The 19,144-nt window shown below is 42.0% G+C and overlaps 1 protein-coding gene across 1 annotated transcript in view; it reads right to left on the bottom strand.

Moving 5' to 3' along the window:
* Positions 1-19,144, bottom strand: part of LOC112236198 (sodium channel protein type 2 subunit alpha) — a 52,589-nt gene that overhangs the window by 27,772 nt on the left and 5,673 nt on the right. The window contains exons 2-10 of the mRNA XM_024404788.1: positions 8,893-9,206; positions 8,180-8,298; positions 6,737-6,826; positions 6,516-6,644; positions 5,173-5,264; positions 1,956-2,204; positions 1,379-1,442; positions 1,027-1,168; positions 177-371 (exon numbers count right to left, since the gene is read on the bottom strand). Coding sequence (XP_024260556.1) covers positions 177-371; positions 1,027-1,168; positions 1,379-1,442; positions 1,956-2,204; positions 5,173-5,264; positions 6,516-6,644; positions 6,737-6,826; positions 8,180-8,298; positions 8,893-9,156 — 1,344 coding nt within the window. The 5' untranslated portion in view covers positions 9,157-9,206. The remainder of the gene's footprint in view (positions 1-176; positions 372-1,026; positions 1,169-1,378; positions 1,443-1,955; positions 2,205-5,172; positions 5,265-6,515; positions 6,645-6,736; positions 6,827-8,179; positions 8,299-8,892; positions 9,207-19,144) is intronic.

Here is a 19,144-nt window from a genome sequence, read left to right as displayed (position 1 = left end):
AAGCTTATGCAGGGCATTTTCAGGTCATGGTAAAAATAAGATAACAGTAACAGTAACAATGATTTAAAACATTTGACTGTTAAAGACATTCCAAGGTTGTTGAAATGGGTGTGCTATAATTATGCAATAAGGAAACAATGGCTCTCTATGGTCAGGGCGTGACTGACATCTTGTACCTGTGCGTCCTCCTGCTGTCTCTTCAACTTCTGAAACTCCTCCTCCTTCTGCTGAGCCTCCTCAATGGTGGCCTGGTTCTGCTCGTCGTAGGCCATGGCAACCACAGCCAGGATTAGGTTGATAAGGTAGAAGGAGCCCAGGAAGATGACCAACACAAAGAAGATCATGTATGGCTTCCCAGCAGCCCTCAGGGTCTGGAAGAGCGACAGTATGGAACAACACCGCTTATAACACATCTCTATCTCTCAGCGATACCTAAGAGATTCGCTACATATACTGTCAGAGCACAGAAGCTGGCTCAAATAGGTCCGTCCAATGACAACACAAGGAGTTCCTTCCACATGTTAAAAATAAAAAGCCTCTAATATCACATGGCATGAAGCAGACAAACCATAGAGTTTCATAGAGGGCCCAAAGCCTGGGCCCAAAGCCTGTTTTAGCCAGGGCAGCGCCATAGAGGTAGCCTTGTGGAACCAGCCTGATCGCCGTGTTCACCATTCTGTAAATAGAATGGCAATCAGGCTGGTTCCACCAGGCTACCATTGAGGGCTTTTAACATTTTGAAGTAGTCAATTTGGTGGCAAACATTCCATATCTGCAGGTGGAAGTTAATCACCAACCTTGGTTTTATACGGTTCCTGATTAGATTATACACTCCAGCAAAGTAGGGGGTGGTATGCACATTATCAGTCTATTTAAAAACTGCCAGTACACTCAAAGAAGTAGAAGAGACAGAAATGGACTACTTTAAAATGTAGATATTCCTCAAAGGTGCTGCCCATGCTGTCACAAAAGTGGCCATTGCAAAGACAGGAGATGAGCTCTCTAGTACATCTCTATGAGACAGACCTGCTGGTAGAGGTTCTCCCAGTAGTCCTGAGTCATCAGTCTGAACAGAGACAGGAAGGCCCAGCTGAACGTGTCAAAACTGGTGTAGCCGTAATCTGGGTTCCGGCCCGCTTTGATGCACCAGAATCCCTCTGGGCACAGCCTACAACAAACAACAAGCCAATCATAATCCCTATCTCTGCATTCACAATATCTGGTTTTCACAATAAGTCTATTTTGATGTTAAAGCACAAAGACATGCACGAGGACAAGCACACACATTCGCATGCATACGCAAACCACGCACACAAGCACAATTAATAGTGCATCCTGACGATCAGATACAAAGACAGTAATGTGGGCTCGATCTTACCCGGCACCACTGCCATTTCCACAAAGCAAAGCATCTTTTTTACCTGGGAGGTAGTAATAATTTTCTACAGGAAAAAGAGACAAAATCAATCTTTCGCCAACTGCAAAAAGAATAAATGATCTCCATCCTCAATACCTTCACACAGCATTGTAACTAGAGAACAGTTCAAAGCTTTATTCACAAAAAAAGCACTTTCTCTGGTCGTTACAAATACTCAATCTATTTTCTCCCCTCTTACCCCATGGTTGCCCAGGTCCTAGTGTTATGGCCATCAGGGTGCCACTGCCATTTTCCCCACTTGGTTGATGACTCAATACCCTCCGTGTTGACAAGCTAAACGTTCCACTAGTATCATCCACCAACAGGCAGTGTTATGATGAACCGCCAAACTACTTCCCACCAGAAGCTCTTACAAACCCCTCAGCCATTCCTGTCATTTTACATTACGCTCTTTAGCCAGGATCTGCTCGTTTGGCTGCTAGCAATGAGCTGTGACTCACACACTGTAGTCTGAGGCTAGTAGCATGGCCTTCACTAACCCTCCATTGACTGTCTGAAGCCAAAGAAACATGCTTACTGGGATCATTCGTGTAATAGGTCCAGTTGAACGAGCTGGTCTTGTTGAGGTCCGTCCCATTAAAGTCGACTGAATCATCAAAGAGGTTGGTTGAGTTAAGAGGGATCCTTAAACATTTGTTTCTTAAATTCCCCATGAACAGCTGCAGCCCTACTAGGGCAAAGACACTTAGGCAGAATACAGTGAGGATCATCACGTCTGACAGTTTCTTCACTGACTGGATCAGCGCTCCCACAATGGTCTTCAGGCCTGCAGGACACGACAGAACCTCACTGTTATTCGCATAGGAGTCTTATACAATGTATGCAAAGAAGACACCTTCATTTGTACACAATGTAAACATCACAGCATGAAACAGCATGTCTGTTGCTTCATATGTTTAAAAAAAAACAAATGTGTGGATGTGTCCAAAAGCAGCTGCTCATATAATTGTCAGAGATTGGAACGCTGGCAGTGCGGTCCAATTCGACTGTCTCGATGGGTCGTACACCACGAGGATGAGGTTTCATCTGTTACCCCTAGGGTTGCAAAGGGAGGGTATATTACTGGAAACGTTCAAAGTTTACCAGTAAACTACCAGAATTTTGGTATCATTAATTTATTATAATTATTTCAAGACATCTAGACATAATTTATTTCAAGACATCTAGTGGCCCTTTGGGGATATGTCTGTAATTATCTCTGACCTCTGTGTGGCCTTATCACATGTAAAATATATGACATCATTAAATAAGATGATTTAAAAATATAAAACAACAAAGCTGTTAAACATTATCTTAAATATAAACCATCAACTTAGTGAATACTATTGGTGTTCAATATTAGCATTTCAGCATAATATCCTTTATATATTTTTTGCAAACTTTATATTTATTTTACTGGGTCAATATGTATTTGTTATCAACGTTTTGGCGTCAAACTGATGGCAGTTGTGAAGAAAAGACAATAGTTGGAATAATTGCAGAGTTAAATGAAAATAATGCCATTGTTGATTAGATGCTTTTTTCATTAATTAGGCAATTTTCTTTCAAACCATATGGCCTATCTACTAGAAACTCAGACAATACGGACACATACATACAAAATGAATACTATATGTGAATATTTTTTTTTAAAGTTATTCAATTATGAATGACCAAATGTACGATATATTGCAGTGGATTTTCTGTTAATTACCCAAATTACTGAAGATTCTGGCAACTTTGGTAAATTACCGATATCTTTGCAACCCTTGTTATTTTCTCCACTAGAATTATATGAGCCATTATAAGCACATCATCTTTTCCGTCTAAGATCCAAATCCCAGTAATATGTTTATAGCATACATCCATAAATGGCAATGTAGCTTAAAATAAAGTTCTTTATTGCTCTACAGGTGATTATAAAAACCAATATGCCTACTCATAGTTGTTATAATGTCCAGGCAGTTCTCGCCACAATTGACATACTGTGCATTCGGAGAGTATTCAGACCCCTTTCCTTTTTTCACATGTTGTGACGTTGCAGCCTTATTCTAAAATGGATTAAATACAAATAAAAAACGCATCAATCTACGCACAATACCCCATAATGGCAAAGCAAAAACAGTTTTACTTTTATTTTAGCAAATGTATAACTGAAATATAACATTTACATAAGTATTCAGAAGCTTTGCTATGAGGTGCATCCTGCTTTCATTGATTATCCTTGAGATGTTTCTACAACTTGACTGGAGCACCTGAGGTAAATTCAATTGATTAGACATGATTTGGAAAGGCACACACCTATCTATATAAGGTCCAACAGTTGACAGCGCAGGTCAGAGCAAAAACCAAGCCATGATGTCGAAAGAGTTTTCCGTAGAGCTCTGAGAATAAGATTGTGTCGAGGCAAAGATCTGGGGAAGGGTACCTATACATTTCTGCAACATTGAAAGTCTCCAAGAACACAGCGGCCTCCAACATTCTTAAATGGATGAAGTTTGTAACCACCAAGACTTCTTAAAGCTGGCCAAGCAATCGGGGGAGAAGGATCTCGGTCAGGGAGGTGACCAAGTACCTGATGGTCACTCTGACAGGGATCCAGAGTTCCTCTGTGGAGATGGGAGAACCTTCCAGAAGGACAACAATCGCAGCACTCCACCAATCAGGCCTTTATGGCAGAGTAGCCAGATGTAAGTCACTCTTCAGTAAAAGGCACATGACAGCCCACTTGGAGTTTGCCAAAAGGCACGTAAAGGTCTCTCAGACTATGAGAAACAATATTTTTTAGTCTGATGTAACCAAGATTGAACTCTTTGGCCTGAATGCCAAGCATCATGTCTTCATCCCTACGGTGAAGCATGGTAGTGGCAGCATCACGCTGTGGGGATGTTTTTTAGTGGCAGGGACTGGGAGACTAATCATGATCGAAGGAAAGATGAACGGAGAAAGTACAGAGAGATCCTTGATGAAAACCTGCTCCAGAGCACTCAGACTGGGGTGCAACAGGACAACGACCCTAAGCACACAGCCAAGACAAGTCTCTGAATGTCCTTGAGTGGCCCAGCCAGAGCCTGGACTTGAACCTGATTGAGAAAAAAAACAATTTAATCCATTTTAGAAGAAGGCTGTAACGTAACAAAATGAGGAAAAAGTCAAGGGGTCTGAATACTTTCCAAATGCACTGTATGTATGCTGTACTGTAGATATGCCAGTGTGCTATAAACCTTACTAAGAGCTTGGATCAGAAAATATGTCTCAGAGTACAAAAACAAAAGCATGCATGTCTGTGAGGGTGGACATGCATCACGATTAGCTCTGACATATGACACACCCTTACTAGACCAACAGCACAGTTAGGAGCAGTTGAATGAAGGCAGACACCCCAGTCAGGGAGGACAATGACAAGCAACCATCCCAAACAGCAAAGGAAGGAGAGGAGAGACAGCACCACAAACGCAATTACACAAGCTGGATGTAAACAGTCTCATGCAAACAAAATCGACTAGACCCCCAAGTCTGTTCTGGAGAAATAAACAAATTAAGAAATTAAATAGTAGGTCTAAAAGCAGGGAATCCTTTCCATTTCAAGGAACTGCTTCAGATTACTGCTTTTACTGGCCATATTACAACATGAGAGGCAAACCATCAGACCTAAATAAAAACGTAAAGGTGAAGTGACCCTTAAACTTTGATGGAGTGAGTAGTACATTACCACCCTTTGGCCCCTAAACCTTAACCCTTAACCTTGCTCTCACCTGGGATGACCGATATAGTTTTCAAAGCTCGGAGAACCCTGAACGTTCTCAGTGCTGAGACATTGCCCAGGTCCACAAACTCTGTGACATATCTGTAATAAGGGGTAGGTCACAAACAGACGCCATGACAGGACAACAGAGAGCAGTCGGAGGAAACATGACACAAGGAAGGGGCTGGCTGACAACTGGCAGCAGGCACTCCTTACCTGGGATAACTGAAATAGTTTTCAAAGCTCTTAGTACTCTGAAAGTGCGAAGAGCTGAAACATTGCCTAGGTTTACAAACTCTGTTACATACCTGCAGGAAAATTCACAATTACAATAGAGCTTGTGTAGTTCAGGAAAAAATACATTAATGTTACATGGCAAGGGACTTAAACCCCTCAAACACCATTACAAGGTGGGATAGACAATAGGTGTGAGGAGTCTGAGGACAATTAACAAGGATTAACACTATCAAAGTTCACGTTAGTCTGAGCAGTATGAGTGCCTCAATATTCATCATGGTTTTGTACATACAGGAACTTGCAACCATCCTAACGCAGTATTGCAATACGACTGTTCTCTTGTGTAAGCCACCAACAGTGAATGCACTAACAACACAAAGAATAAACCAAGGTGGCATGTTGCCCCTGAACAACAAACAGAATCGATGTTGTAATCTAAATCGACATTCACCCTGTACTTGTTGTAACTCATCTGCCTCAAGCAGCAAAAATAAACCGTAGTGAAGTCTGGTAGGTGTTAGTAGAAATACATGTAGGCAAAATTACTAGCAGTGTAGAAGTGGGTTTGTTGTGAGAATTCTTTATAGTGAACATTAGTGACTGTACAGCAGGGGTCCCCAATTACATTCAGCCTGGGCCAATGTTTCCTTGAGCGGATGGTGGGGGGGGCCAGGACAAAGTTATAAATAATTTGTATACTGCAAATTCACCACAAGAATTACGAACATATTTAGTATTTGACAAAAACCAAATCATTTCAAACCTTGATTACATTGGGATACAATCACATATGCCTCTCTATTTATGCTTGGGAATACTTTGGAACAGATTTCCTAAATTTAAATCACTTTTGGGTTGATTTTCGGGTGATTTTACAGTCTTTTATGTCCAACAACGAAAATTATAAACAGAAAATATATACTTTGGGGGCCAAATAAAATAACCCGCGTGCTGAATTAGGATCGCGGGCTGCCTATTGGGGAACCCCGGTGGACAGCGTTGCAAATAGTTACACACTGTAGGTAAGTAATAATATCAGAAGCTAATAATAGTCCTTATTAAAGCTACAGACGACTCCTATTACTGATCATAACAGGAAAATGAGAGAATACTTACGCCATGACAATAACACAGAAATCCAACCAGTTCCATGGGTCTCGGAGAAAGGTAAACTTCCCTACACAGAAGCCCCTTGCCAGAATTTTTATAAGAGATTCAAATGTATAGATTCCAGTGAATGTGTACCTGTTGGAAACAAAGAGGACTGTTTAGTCTACATAGATTACTGTGTGTGTATTGTGGAAGAGTGTCGATTTCGGGGTAAGACGATGACTTACTCGACATTCTTTGTCCAGTCCGGGGGCTGACTCAGGGTCATAAACGCACAGTTGGTAAGGATAGTCAACATGATTACCATGCTGAACAATGTGGAGGCAGTTGTCAAGGAAACTGAAATGTCCAGACCTATTGATTCAATATTCATTACACATATCATGCAATACAACACTTGACTCTGGCATAGAACGTACACCTCTCACAACTAGGTGATAACGAGAAGCCTGTGTTTGGAGGATATATTGTGCCACCGCCTTCGAGGGCCTTATCACTTTCATACAACGGGTTACCAACATATTCAAATAATGATTGACATATTTTTGTTGAACATTTTATTTTGATGCATTTTCAGTCTTTTTGTTCACTATCTATGGACGCTACCCAGTCGGTCAGTCTTTTTGTTCTGTATCTAGAGACGCGACCCAGTTGTTCAGTCATTCGTTCGAAATGTGCTATTACAAATACTGGCTGGCAACGTTCTTATCCCTTGCTTGCTAGCTAGCCAACTACGGCTAACTTACAGTCACATCAAAAAGTGCAGCCAGAATAACAGCAAAGTAGCTGCATTTGCGTTTGTTTAAGCTGTTGTCTGAATACATTTATTTGGATACATCCATAACAATGAGCTAATGAGGCACGATTTCGCCTGGCATAGAAAATGTGCTCACTCGTCAGGACACTGTTGTTCAGAGGAGCTAGCCAACAACACAGCTAACACAATCACTTCAAACTGAAGCTGGAAAGGCAGCAAATTAGCTGCACTGTTTTGTTTTACCTGTTTTCTATTGGTATTTATTTGACATATTCATTACTATGGGACAGCTAGAGATCTAATTTGCATATTGAAACAATGTTACAAATGTTGGAAAGACAGACCGCAAGATTTATACAAATCTCTGTTGTTGAAAATGAAATGTTAGTCTAAAAGAAATGTGAGATAATGTCTAGATGCTTTTTATAGTGGAGATCAAGTTTATAAATTGCTTGGCTGGGCTGATGGGACAGTGAATTGTGCAGTTAACAGGCATTTTAACTTCATAGATTTAGCCGGTGGTAAGTTGTGGAATAGACACTGGCTGGAATGCGGTTTCAACCAATCAGCATTCAGGATTAGTCCCACGCGTTGTATAAAGTGCATTATAAACTGGGTGGTTCGATCCCTGAATGCTGATTGACTGACAGCCATGGTATATAAGACCATATAACACGGGTATATTTTTACTGTTCTAATTACGTTGGTAACCAGTTTACCATAGCAATAAGGCAGCACGAGGGTTTGTGGTATATGGCCAATATACCACGACCAATATACCCCCCCCCACCCCCCGGGCCTTAATGCTTAAATCATTATCTGTACAAACAAGATAGACATGCGATATAGGACACATATTTATTTGACCTCAAAAACATGAAATGTGGTTAATCCTTTTCTAATCGAAGGATATGAGTGTACCAAAACCTTAATTGATATTCTTCTAAGAGGGTTGAAGGGGTTTAAGACATACAATGCAGGAGTGGCGTTGAAGCGGAAGATGGCCTTCCCTCGGTTCAACACTATAAAGGTCTGTGAGAAAGAGAGAGAGAGAGAGAGAGAGAGAGAGAGAGAGAGAGAGAGAGAGAGAGAGAGAGAGAGAGAGAGAAAGAGTGTCAACACATATTCCTGGTCACTTAGGAGTGATGGAAATTATTCACAAAAAGAAGGACAACACAACACCAGCTTCTGTTATTGCTATAACACACATTGTAGAGCACAGGGGTCCTCTGTGGTGTCGTGATATGTCTCCCCTGACATTGTCAGACGGGAGCCCTATCTATCATAGCTTTTCTGTCCTCTTGGATACAAAAGCTCTGGATGGATGACAGTGTGCTTCATCACTTTGTCCTACATGATAACAACTGAACTTGGATCTGACAACAGAGATAGCCTGTGCTACTGCAACTCTGGGTAATCACAGTGCCTGACACATAGAGATCTCTCACTGCACAGAATACACATGACAGGATAGACAGTACTAGTTTGCATAAATATAAACTCTCTGCTCAAAATATGACATGGATCCAAATGCTTTCCAATACTGCCTTAACCCTTCACAACTCATCCAAACATCCTCTCCTTGGTTTCAAAGCCCAGCTCTTTGGGATGACACATCCCACTCACTTTCTGATTGCTGTAGAAGGTGTCCAAGTCCTCCAGTGGTGTAGACACCAATCCTTTGGGAATGTCCCCATATATGAGTGGCAGTGATTTGCCAGCCTCCAGGTCACTGCTGGGCTTAGGCCCATCGTCGTCATCGTTGTTGGGCTTCGCCTTGGACTTCTTGGCGTTCTCGTCAGCGATCCGCCTCTCGATGGCATCGAGGGACTCACGACAAAACGGGCGGAAGCTGTCTGGTCCTGGCGGTACAAGCAGCTGTTCCATCATTTCATCCTGCACTTTCAGAGTGAACGGCTAGCCTCCTGCATTAGAAAGAGCTGAAGAAACAAGAGGGAGAAACTCCAGTCAGTAAGAGGCAAGTGTAGTGACTGAGCGTCGACTACTGAGGCAATGATATCCTAAAAACTACATTCAACCTGAAAAAATATTTCTGTTGCAGGAAATATGCAACCTTTATAAGTGCCTAACACACTGACTTGGACAATATGATTCCATTATAATCGTACACTTACAATCATCCAATATCACACAGGTACCAGTGAGAAGGAACACAAAAATGCTTTCCATGCCACTCTTTGGCGGCCAAACCATCAATATGAGGTACTTCACAGTCTTTTCTTCACACCTATCACTTCACTTTTTCTAAAGAAAACAACCCAATGAGTGGAGGGGAGATCTGGCTGTGGACAGATCCCACAAAGGACAAGTAGCTGGTCCTAAAAAGTCTAGAGAGACCTGCCCATGCTCTTCAATCCACAGCAACTACCTGGGGAACATTCAGTCAGATGTGACATTATAATACATGGGATTAAACGGAGGGATTTCGCATCAGATGCAACTTCTGGTTTAACCCATTACTCTCTGTTCCAGAGCCAATCACACAGACAACAGCTAGGAGGCATGGTCTCGTCCAGAGCCCAAAGTTTCCACTATAAAATGTCACAGTGTAAAGAGTAGGGACGAGACAGAGGGAGAGGCTGAGTTTGCAAATCGACTCAGAGAGTAGTAACATGATGCACAGGGACACTGCGATGGCGATATCAAGCATCCCTTTACTACTGCTTATTCTGCATCTGTCACATCTGCTTTATCACTTTGTCATTGGCTTTACAGTGCAATAAAATACATTGTTTTGTCTTGTCGGATCCAAGAAATCAATCACTAACACACTGGTCAATGCTGGATTGGATTTAACATAAATCACGTCACTATGTCAACATAGTAAAACCCATCAAGGGATTTAGTGAAATGAAAGCAGTTGTTGTAACCTCTGTTTGAGGTGTCTTTGTGCTCTGTTATGGCAGATTATCATATCTCCCCATATTCTTCATGTGAGTGGTGGTGTTGTGGGTTGTGAATATTAATGATTTGAAAAGCAAATAAATACATTAAATACATTATACTAGAAATACCTTTATTATCACAGCTGTGATGGACTAGTTTGACTCTTTAGCCAGCTGTGCACAAATTGACCCTGAATTTGGAATGAACTCATAAGTGCCTATGATCGCCATTAGTACTGTATGCTACTCACACATCTTCTAATCAATTTAATGGCTAGTAGGCACGTATAATTTTCCTTCATTAAATGGAAGAAGTCATCAAGAAATGGCTTTCCAGTAAAAGTTTTTCTGTACAGAATTTGCCAGTTGGTACTGTGTACGAAATTCAGCCACAGTAGCTTATTTAAAATTCCTCCTATTGTTGGCCTTACTGCATATGACAAATTGACCTCAAAGCCAAAGCCAAAGCCAACCTTTATACTATAGTTACCAAAAGGACAACAATACATTTTGAAAACATTCAGACTACTCTATTCTGTACAGTACATCTTCCAAATGGGATAGGAAATATATATATTCGCAACAGTTGAATGAAGAGTTTCACAACAGTTTCATTGGGACATAGTCATGGCATGCATATTGCTTGTGGTTACACACCTGAGTGCATTGACTGAAGGAGCAGAGCACATGCACAAGTAGCAGCAGTTATGAAAATAGTGCAATGAACAGCTGACACCTGCTTCCTGAATAATATAACCAATTATTCAGAATTAAATATTTTATATTGTAAAATAAAATAAAGCATATTTAATATAGCCAAGATTTTCATTTTCTATGTCCGAAAACAGCTTCTGGACATACAATTTGGATGAAGTGCCTCTACCCTCTGTTCTATAGGTGAACGTACAATCACTATCCTATCAACGGGACCTGAAGAACAAGGACTTTGTCAAGAGTGAACGGCAGCTTCAGGTAAGGTTAAGGGGGAGGCGTGTGTCTCTTTGCTAACAAGAGCTAGTGTGTGATCTCTAATATTAAGGAAGTCTCAAGGTTTTGCTTGCCTGAGTTAGAATACCTCATGATAAACCACAGTCCATACTATTTACAAAGAGAGTTTTCATCTATATCGTAGCTATCTATTTACCACAACAATCCGGTGCTGGCACTAAGATTGCACTCAATGAGCAGAAATGCTTACTTACAGGCTCTAACCAATGGTGCGAAAAAAAAGTATGTGTGTGTGTGAAGGTAAGTAAAGAAATAAAACAACAGTAAAAAGACATTTGAAAAAAGAGTAGCAAGGCTATATACAGACACCTCTTAGTCAGGCTTATTGAGGTAGTATGCACATGTAGGTATCGTTAAAGTGACAATGCATATGTGATGAGCAGAGAGTAGCAGAAGCAGAAAAAAGAGGGGTTGGCGGGTGGTGGGACACAATGCAGATAGCCCGGTTAGCCAATGTACGGGAGCACTGGTTGGTCGGCCCAATTGAGGTAGTTCATGTACATGAATGCATAGTTAAAGTGACTATGCATATAAGATAAACAGAGAGTAGCAGCAGCATAAAAGAGGGGTTGGGGGGGCACACAATGCAAATAGTCCGGATAACCATTTGGTTACCTGTTCAAGAGTCTTATGGCTTGGGGGTAATAACTGTTGAGAAGCCTTTTTGTCCTAGACTTTGCACTCCGGTACCGCTTGCCATGCGGTAGTAGAGAGAACAGTCTATGACTGGGGTGGCTGGGGTCTTTGAAAATTTTTTAGGGCCTTCCTCTGACACCGTCTGGTGTAGAGATGCTGGATGGCAGGCAGCTTAGCCCCAGTGATGTACTGGGCTGTACGCACTACCCTCTGAAGTGCCTTGCGGTTGGAGGCCGAGCAATTGCCGTACCAGGAGTGATGCAACCAGTCAGGATGCTCTCGATGTTGCAGCTGTAGAACCTTTTGAGGATCTCAGGACCCATGCCAAATCCTTTAAGTTTCCTGAGGGGGAATAGGCTTTGTCGTGCCCTCTTCACGACTGTCTTGGTGTGTTTGGACCAATCTAGTTTGTTGGTGATGTGGACACCAAGGAATTTGAAGCTCTCAACCTGCTCCACTACAGCCCCGTCGATGAGAATGGGGACGTGCTCGGTGCTCCTTTTCCTGTAGTCCACAATCATCTCCTTAGTCTTGGTTACGTTGAGGGATAGGTTGTTATTCTGGCACCACCCGGCCAGGTCTCTGACCTCCTCCCTATAGGCTGTCTCGTCGTTGTCGGTGATCAGGCCTACCACTGTTGTGTCGTCTGCAAACTTAATGATGGTGTTGGAGTCGTGCCTGGCCATGCAGTCGTGGTTGAACAGGGAGTACAGGAGGGGGCTGAGCACGCACCCCTGGGGAGCTCCAGTGTTGAGGATCAGCGTGGCAGATGTGTTGTTACCTACACTCACCACCTGGGGGGCGGCCTGTCAGGAAGTCCAGGATCCAGTTGTAGAGGGAGGTGTTTAGTCCCAGGTTCCTTAGCTTGGTGATGAGCTTTGAGGGTACTATGGTATTGAACGCTGAGCTGTAATCAATGAACAGCATTCTCACATAGGTGTTCCTTTTGTCCAGGTAGGACAGGCCAGTGTGGAGTGCAATAGAGATTGCATCATCTGTGGATCTGTTTGGACGGTATGCAAATTGGAGTTGGTCTAGTTTCTGGGATAATGGTGTTGATGTGAGCCATTACCAGCCTTTCAAAGCACTTCATGGCTACGGACGTGAGTGCTATGGGTCTGTAGTCATTTAGGCAGTTTGCCTTTGTGTTCTTGGGCACAGGGGCTATGGTGGTCTGCTTGAAGCATGTTGGTATTACAGACTCAATCAGAGACATGTTGAAAATGTCAGTGAAGACACCTGCCAGTTGGTCAGCACATGCCTGGAGCACACGTCCTGGTAATCCGTCTGGCCCCGCCGCCTTGTGTATGTTGACCTGTTTAACTTTTCTAGGGTAGGGGGCAGCATTCGGAATTTTGGATGAAAAGCATGCCCAAATTAAACGGCTTGCTACTCGGGCCCAGAAGATATGATATGCATATAACTGGATAGAAAACATAGATTTGGATAGAAAACACTCTAAAGTTTCCAAAGTGTGAAAATAGTGTCTGTGAGTATAACATAACTGATTTGGCAGGCGAAAACCTGATAAACATCCATTCAGGAAGTAGTTTTTTTTCTATTTTTTTCTATTCAATACCATTACAGTATCTGTTGACTTAGGACTCAAATTGTAGTTCCTATGCCTTCCACTGGATGTCAACCGTCTTTAGAAATTGTTTCAGGCTTGTATTCTGATAAATGAGAGAGTAATACCAGTCTGAATGAGTGGACCCTACCGTGTCACAGAGCTTTTTCATGGGCAATCCCGAGAGAGTGCCTTTCTTGTTTACCTTTTATTTTGACGACGTTATTGTCCGGTTGCATATTATAGATCATTTAGGCTAAAAACAACCTGAGGATTGAATATAAATATAATTTGACATGTTTCTATGAACTTTACGGATACAATTTGGATTTTTTTGTCTGCCTGTTTTGACTGCGTTTGAGCCTGTGGATTACTGAAGAAAACGTGCGAACAAAACTGAGGTTTTTGGATATAAAGACACTTTATCGAACAAAAGGAACATTTATTGAGTAAATTAATGTATTCTGAGTAACACCATATGAAGATCATCAAAGGTAAGGGATTAATTTGATCTCTATTTCTGACTTGTGTAACTCTTCTACATGGCTGGTTACTGTTTGTAATGATTTGTCTGCTGGGCTATGTTCTCAAATAATCGTAAGGTATGCTTTCGCCATAAAACATTTTTTAAATATGATACCGTGATTGGATTCACAAGAAGTTAATCTTTAAACCTATGTAAAATATGTTTTGTTTTCTGAATTTTTATAATGAGTATTTCTGTATTTGAATTTGGCGCTCTGCAACCTCATTGGAAGTTGGCCAGGTGGGACGCTAGTGTCCCACATACCCTAGATAGGTTAAAGGTCTTACTCACATCGGCTATGAAGAGCGTGATCACACAGTTGTCCAGAACAGCTGATGCTCTCATGCATGCCGCAGTGTTGCTTGCCTCGAAGCAAGCATAGAAGTGATTTCGCTCGTCTGGTAGGCTCGTGTCACTGGGCAGCTCGCGGCTGTGCTTCCCTTTGTAGTCTGAAATAGTTTGCAAGCCCTGACACATCCGACGAGCGTCGGAGCCATTGTAGTATGATTCAATCTTAGCGCTGTATTGATGCTTTTCCTGTTTGAAGGTTCGTCGCAGGGCATAGCGGGATTTCTGGTAAGCTTCCGGGTTAGAGTCCCGCACCTTGAAAGCGGCAGCTCTACCCTTTTGCTCAGTGCGAATGTTGCCTGTAATCCATGGCTTCTAGTTGGGGTATGAACGTACAGTCACTGTGGGGACGACGTCCTCAATGCACTTATTGATAAAGCCAGTGACTGATGTGGTGTATTCCTCAATGTCATCGGAAGAATCCCGGAACACGTTCCAGTCTGTGATAGCAAAGCAGTCCTCTAGTTTAGCATCTGCTTCATCTGACCATTTTTTTATGGACCAAGTCACTGGTGCTTCCTGCTTTAATTTTTGCTTGTAAGCAAGAATCAGGAGGATAGAGTTGTGATCGGATTTACCAAATGGAGGGCGAGGGAGAGCTTTGTACAGGTGATCTAGAATTATTTTCCCTCTGGTTGCACATTTAACATGTTGATAGAGATTTGGTAGAACTGGTTTAAGTTTCCCTGCATTAAAGTCTTCGGCCACTAGGAGCGCCGCCTCTGGGTGAGTGATTTCCTGTTTGCTTATTTCCTTATATAGCTGACTGAGTGCGGTCTTAGTGCCAGTATCTGTCTATAGTGGTAAATAAACAGCCACGAAAAGTATAGCTGAGAACTTTCTAGGCAAGTAGTGTGGCCTGCAATTTAGCACAATATGCTATACTTCAGGTGAGCAAAATCTAGAGACTTCCTTAGATTTCGTGCACCAACTGTTTACAAATATGCACAGATCACCCCCCCTCGTCTTACCGGAGTGTGCTGTTCTATCCTGCCGGTGCAGTGTGTATCCCGCTAGCTGAATATCCATGTCGTCTTTCAGCCACGATTCCGTGAAGCATAGGATATTGCAGTTTTTGATGTCCCGTTGGTAGGATATTCGTGATCGTACCTCGTCTAGTTTATTGTCAAATGATTGCACGTTGGCGAATAATATTGACGGTAACGGCAGCTTTCCTAGTTGCCTTCTGCGGGTCCGGACGAGGCATCCGGCTCTTCGTCCTCTGCGTCGCTTCCTTTTGCGAATAATTGGGATGTCTGCTCTGTGGGGTGTTTGGAGAATATCGTGTGAGTCCTGCTTGTTGTTGATGTTGTTGAAGAAATCTTTGTCTAATCCGAGGTGAGTGATCGCTGCCCTGATATCCAGAAGCTCTTTTCTTCCGTAAGATACGGTTTGCAGAAACATTATGTACAAAATAATTTACAAATATCGCGAAACCCCCCCACATAATAGCACAATTGGTTAGGAGACCGTAAAACGGCGGCCATCTCCTCCGGCACCATTTTGCTAAGCTATAGGACCGTTTCACTGGAATGTGTTCCGGGATTCATCCGATAACATTGAGGAGTTTACCACATCAATAAACAGCTTCATTAATAAGTGCATCAAAGCGACGTCCCCACAGTGACCGTACATACATATCCCAACCAGAAGCCATGGATTATAGGCAACATCCGCACTGAGCTAAAGGCCAGAGCTGCTGCTTTCAAGGAGAGGGAGACTAATCCCAATGCTTATCATGAATTCCGCTATTACCTCCGACGTGCCATCAAACAGTCAAAACATCAATTACTGGACTAAGGTCAAATCCTACAAAGTCAGCTCAGACACTCGTCGGATGTGGCAGCTCTATTACTGATTACAAAGGGAATCCAGCCGTGAGCTGCACAGTGACCTGAGCCTATTTCATGAGCCAAATTCCTTCTATGCACTCTTTCGAGAAAAGCAACACTGAACCATGCATGACTGTGTGATCTCGCTCTTCAGGTTAATATTCACAAGGCCGCAGGCCAGACGGATTACCAGGAGGTGTAATCAGAGCATTCGCTGACCAGCTGGCAAGTGTCTATACTAATATTTTCAACCTCCACCTGACCCAGTCTGTAATACGTAAAATGTTCAATCAGACCACCATAGTCCCTGTGCCCAAGAACGCCAAGATAACCTTTCTAAATGACTATTGCCCTGTTGCCATGAAATGCTTTGAAAGTCTGGTCATGGCTCACATCAACACAATCTTCTCAGACACCCTGGACACACTCCAATTCGCACAGCACCCCAACACATCCACAGATGACGCAATCTCTATTGCACTTCACACTGCCCTCTCCAACATGGACAAGAGGAGCATTTGCATGAGAATGCTGCTCATTGACAATAGCTCAGTGTTCAACAGCATAGTGCCCTCCAAGCTCATCACTAAGCTCAGGACCCTATGATTGAACACCTCCCTCTGAAACTGGATCCTGGACTTCCTGATGAGCCACCCCCAGGTGGAGGGTAGGCGACAACACATCCACCATGCTGACCCTCAGCACAGGGGCCCCTCAGAGGTGCGTGCTTAGTTCCCTATAGGGAGGAGGTCAGTGACCTGGCTGTGTGGTGCCAGGACAATAACCTCTCCCTTAACCCCAGCAAGACAAAGGAGCTGATCATGGACTACAGGAAACAGCGGAAGTCCGAGCACGGCCCCATTCACATTGATGGGGCTGTGGTGGAGCGGGTCGAGAGCTTCAAGTTCCTTGGTGTCCACATCACTAAGGAATGATGTGAAGAGGGCACAACAATGCCTCTTTCCACTCAAGAGGCTGAAAAGATTTGGAATGGATCCTCAAACAGTTCTAGAGATGCACCATTTGGAGCATCTTTACTGTCTGCATCATCGCTTGGTATGGCAACTGCTTGGCATCTGACCACAAGTGTATTAAAGCCAGTTAGATTTTAATTTAGAATCCTCTAAGTTTATTTAGATCTAAAAGGAAATGTTATTGCTCTGCCAGTATTTGATGTTTCCTTTCATGTGTCCTACCAATTATTATTGGATTATTCACCATGGCAACCAATTGTTAGTATACAAATGGAACTGAGAGTTGGCTTTGGTGGTGATCAGACCATTCAAATTTTTGCAGGAATATTTATCAGTTTTTGACCAAATGTAAGTCAGAACAAATACTTATTTTTAGAATATTCCTGTTGCTATTGTTCAATGTAAATAAAAGAAATGTGTATGTAGAGGTGTAACTTTCTTCACCAGTTGTCTTACCATTTTGTACAATTATGCGATTAATTTGAATGTTAATTATCCTAAGAGGAATTATGGTGTGTTATTTTTCTCTTGTTGTAAATTGTGTATGGAGATTGCTGACATTAATGTTTATTGGATTTACATTGTAGTAATTGTCTCTTTCTTTTATCCTGTTTCCATCTGTACACAGACCACATGAATACTCTGTTTCATCATTACTCCTAGACTGGGCTTCTGTGTCTGTCATCACTCTTTGACCAGAGTGCAGTCCGGTATCTGTTTACTCCCAGTGGCCTATCCACACATTAGAGAGTACCAAACTCCATTTCAACAAGGCACTACAGAGGGTAGTGCATAAGGCCCAGTACAACACTGGGGCTGAGCTCCCTGCCATCCAGGACCTCTATACCAGGGGATGTCAGAGGAAGCCCCTAAAAATTGCCACCCAAGTCATAGACTGTTCTCTCTGCTACCGCACAGTAATTGGTACGGATGCACCAAGTCTGGAACCAACAGGACCCTGAAAAGTGTCTAGCCCAAAGCCATAAGACTAGGCTAAATAGTTAGTCCGGGTAGCTATTGGTTAACTATTTAACTATCTGCAATTACCCTTTTTGCATTAACTCGTTTGACATTACATACACATCTGCTACTGGTTATTATCTATCCTGTTGCCTGTACATGTCTATCTCAATTACCTTGTACAACTGCACATCAACTCGGTACTGGTACCCGTTGTATATACAGTAGCCACATTATCGTTACTCATTGTGTATTTATTCCTAGTGTTATTATTTTTCTTTTCTTCATCTTTTTTTCTCTGCATTGTTGGGAAGGGCCCATAAGTAAGAATTTCAGTTAGTCTACATCAGTTGTTTACGAAGCGTTTGACAAATACAATTTGATTTGATTTCAGATCATCAAAAATGTTAACAATGCCATTGTATTTAGGTTAAAGGTGAAAAGTTGAAAAAATAAAAACATTCCAAAAATTCCTTTACGTTGATGACTTTTTGCAAATCCTATCAGTTTTCCACATTGATTCAAAATCATTACATTGAATTGTTTTGTTGAAATGACATGGAAACTATTTTGATTCAACCAGTTTGTGCCCAGTAGGTACCTTGCTCTACAATCAAAAACATAGATATAACGGTACAGTAAATGTAAATATCTGTATTATATTATATATATATATATATATATATATATATATATATATATATATATATATATATATATATAATGATATTCTATCTTTTATTGGTGTACCACATTTCAACAGGTATAGTGAGAATGCGTCATGATGAAAAAAATACTTCCTTTAAGCTTTATCAAAACTTAATCAAGGCAATTCCCAGTTTCCAATGCTATACGATGAGACACCAGGTTGGAATCCTCGTACCAAGTCTCTCCATTGGACCTATTACAAGCTTTTTTGTCTTTATTTTGAGCATGTGACAAATACGATTCGATTTGATTTATCTATAGCACACGTGTATTACTCACTAATGACAACTGGAGATATTAGCTGCTGTTGAGATGATTCAAATATTTTTTTTTCATCTGGAAGCTGGTGACATGTCATCATGACTTTGAGGTGGCCAGCTGCACAAAACTGGCAAGTCGTTCAACCTGGACTC

This window comes from Oncorhynchus tshawytscha, linkage group LG03 (assembly GCF_018296145.1).
Source record: "Oncorhynchus tshawytscha isolate Ot180627B linkage group LG03, Otsh_v2.0, whole genome shotgun sequence".
Classification (NCBI taxonomy): domain Eukaryota; kingdom Metazoa; phylum Chordata; class Actinopteri; order Salmoniformes; family Salmonidae; genus Oncorhynchus; species Oncorhynchus tshawytscha.
The sequence above is the reverse complement of the archived record's forward strand: the minus strand, read 5'-3'. Positions and strand labels throughout refer to the sequence as shown.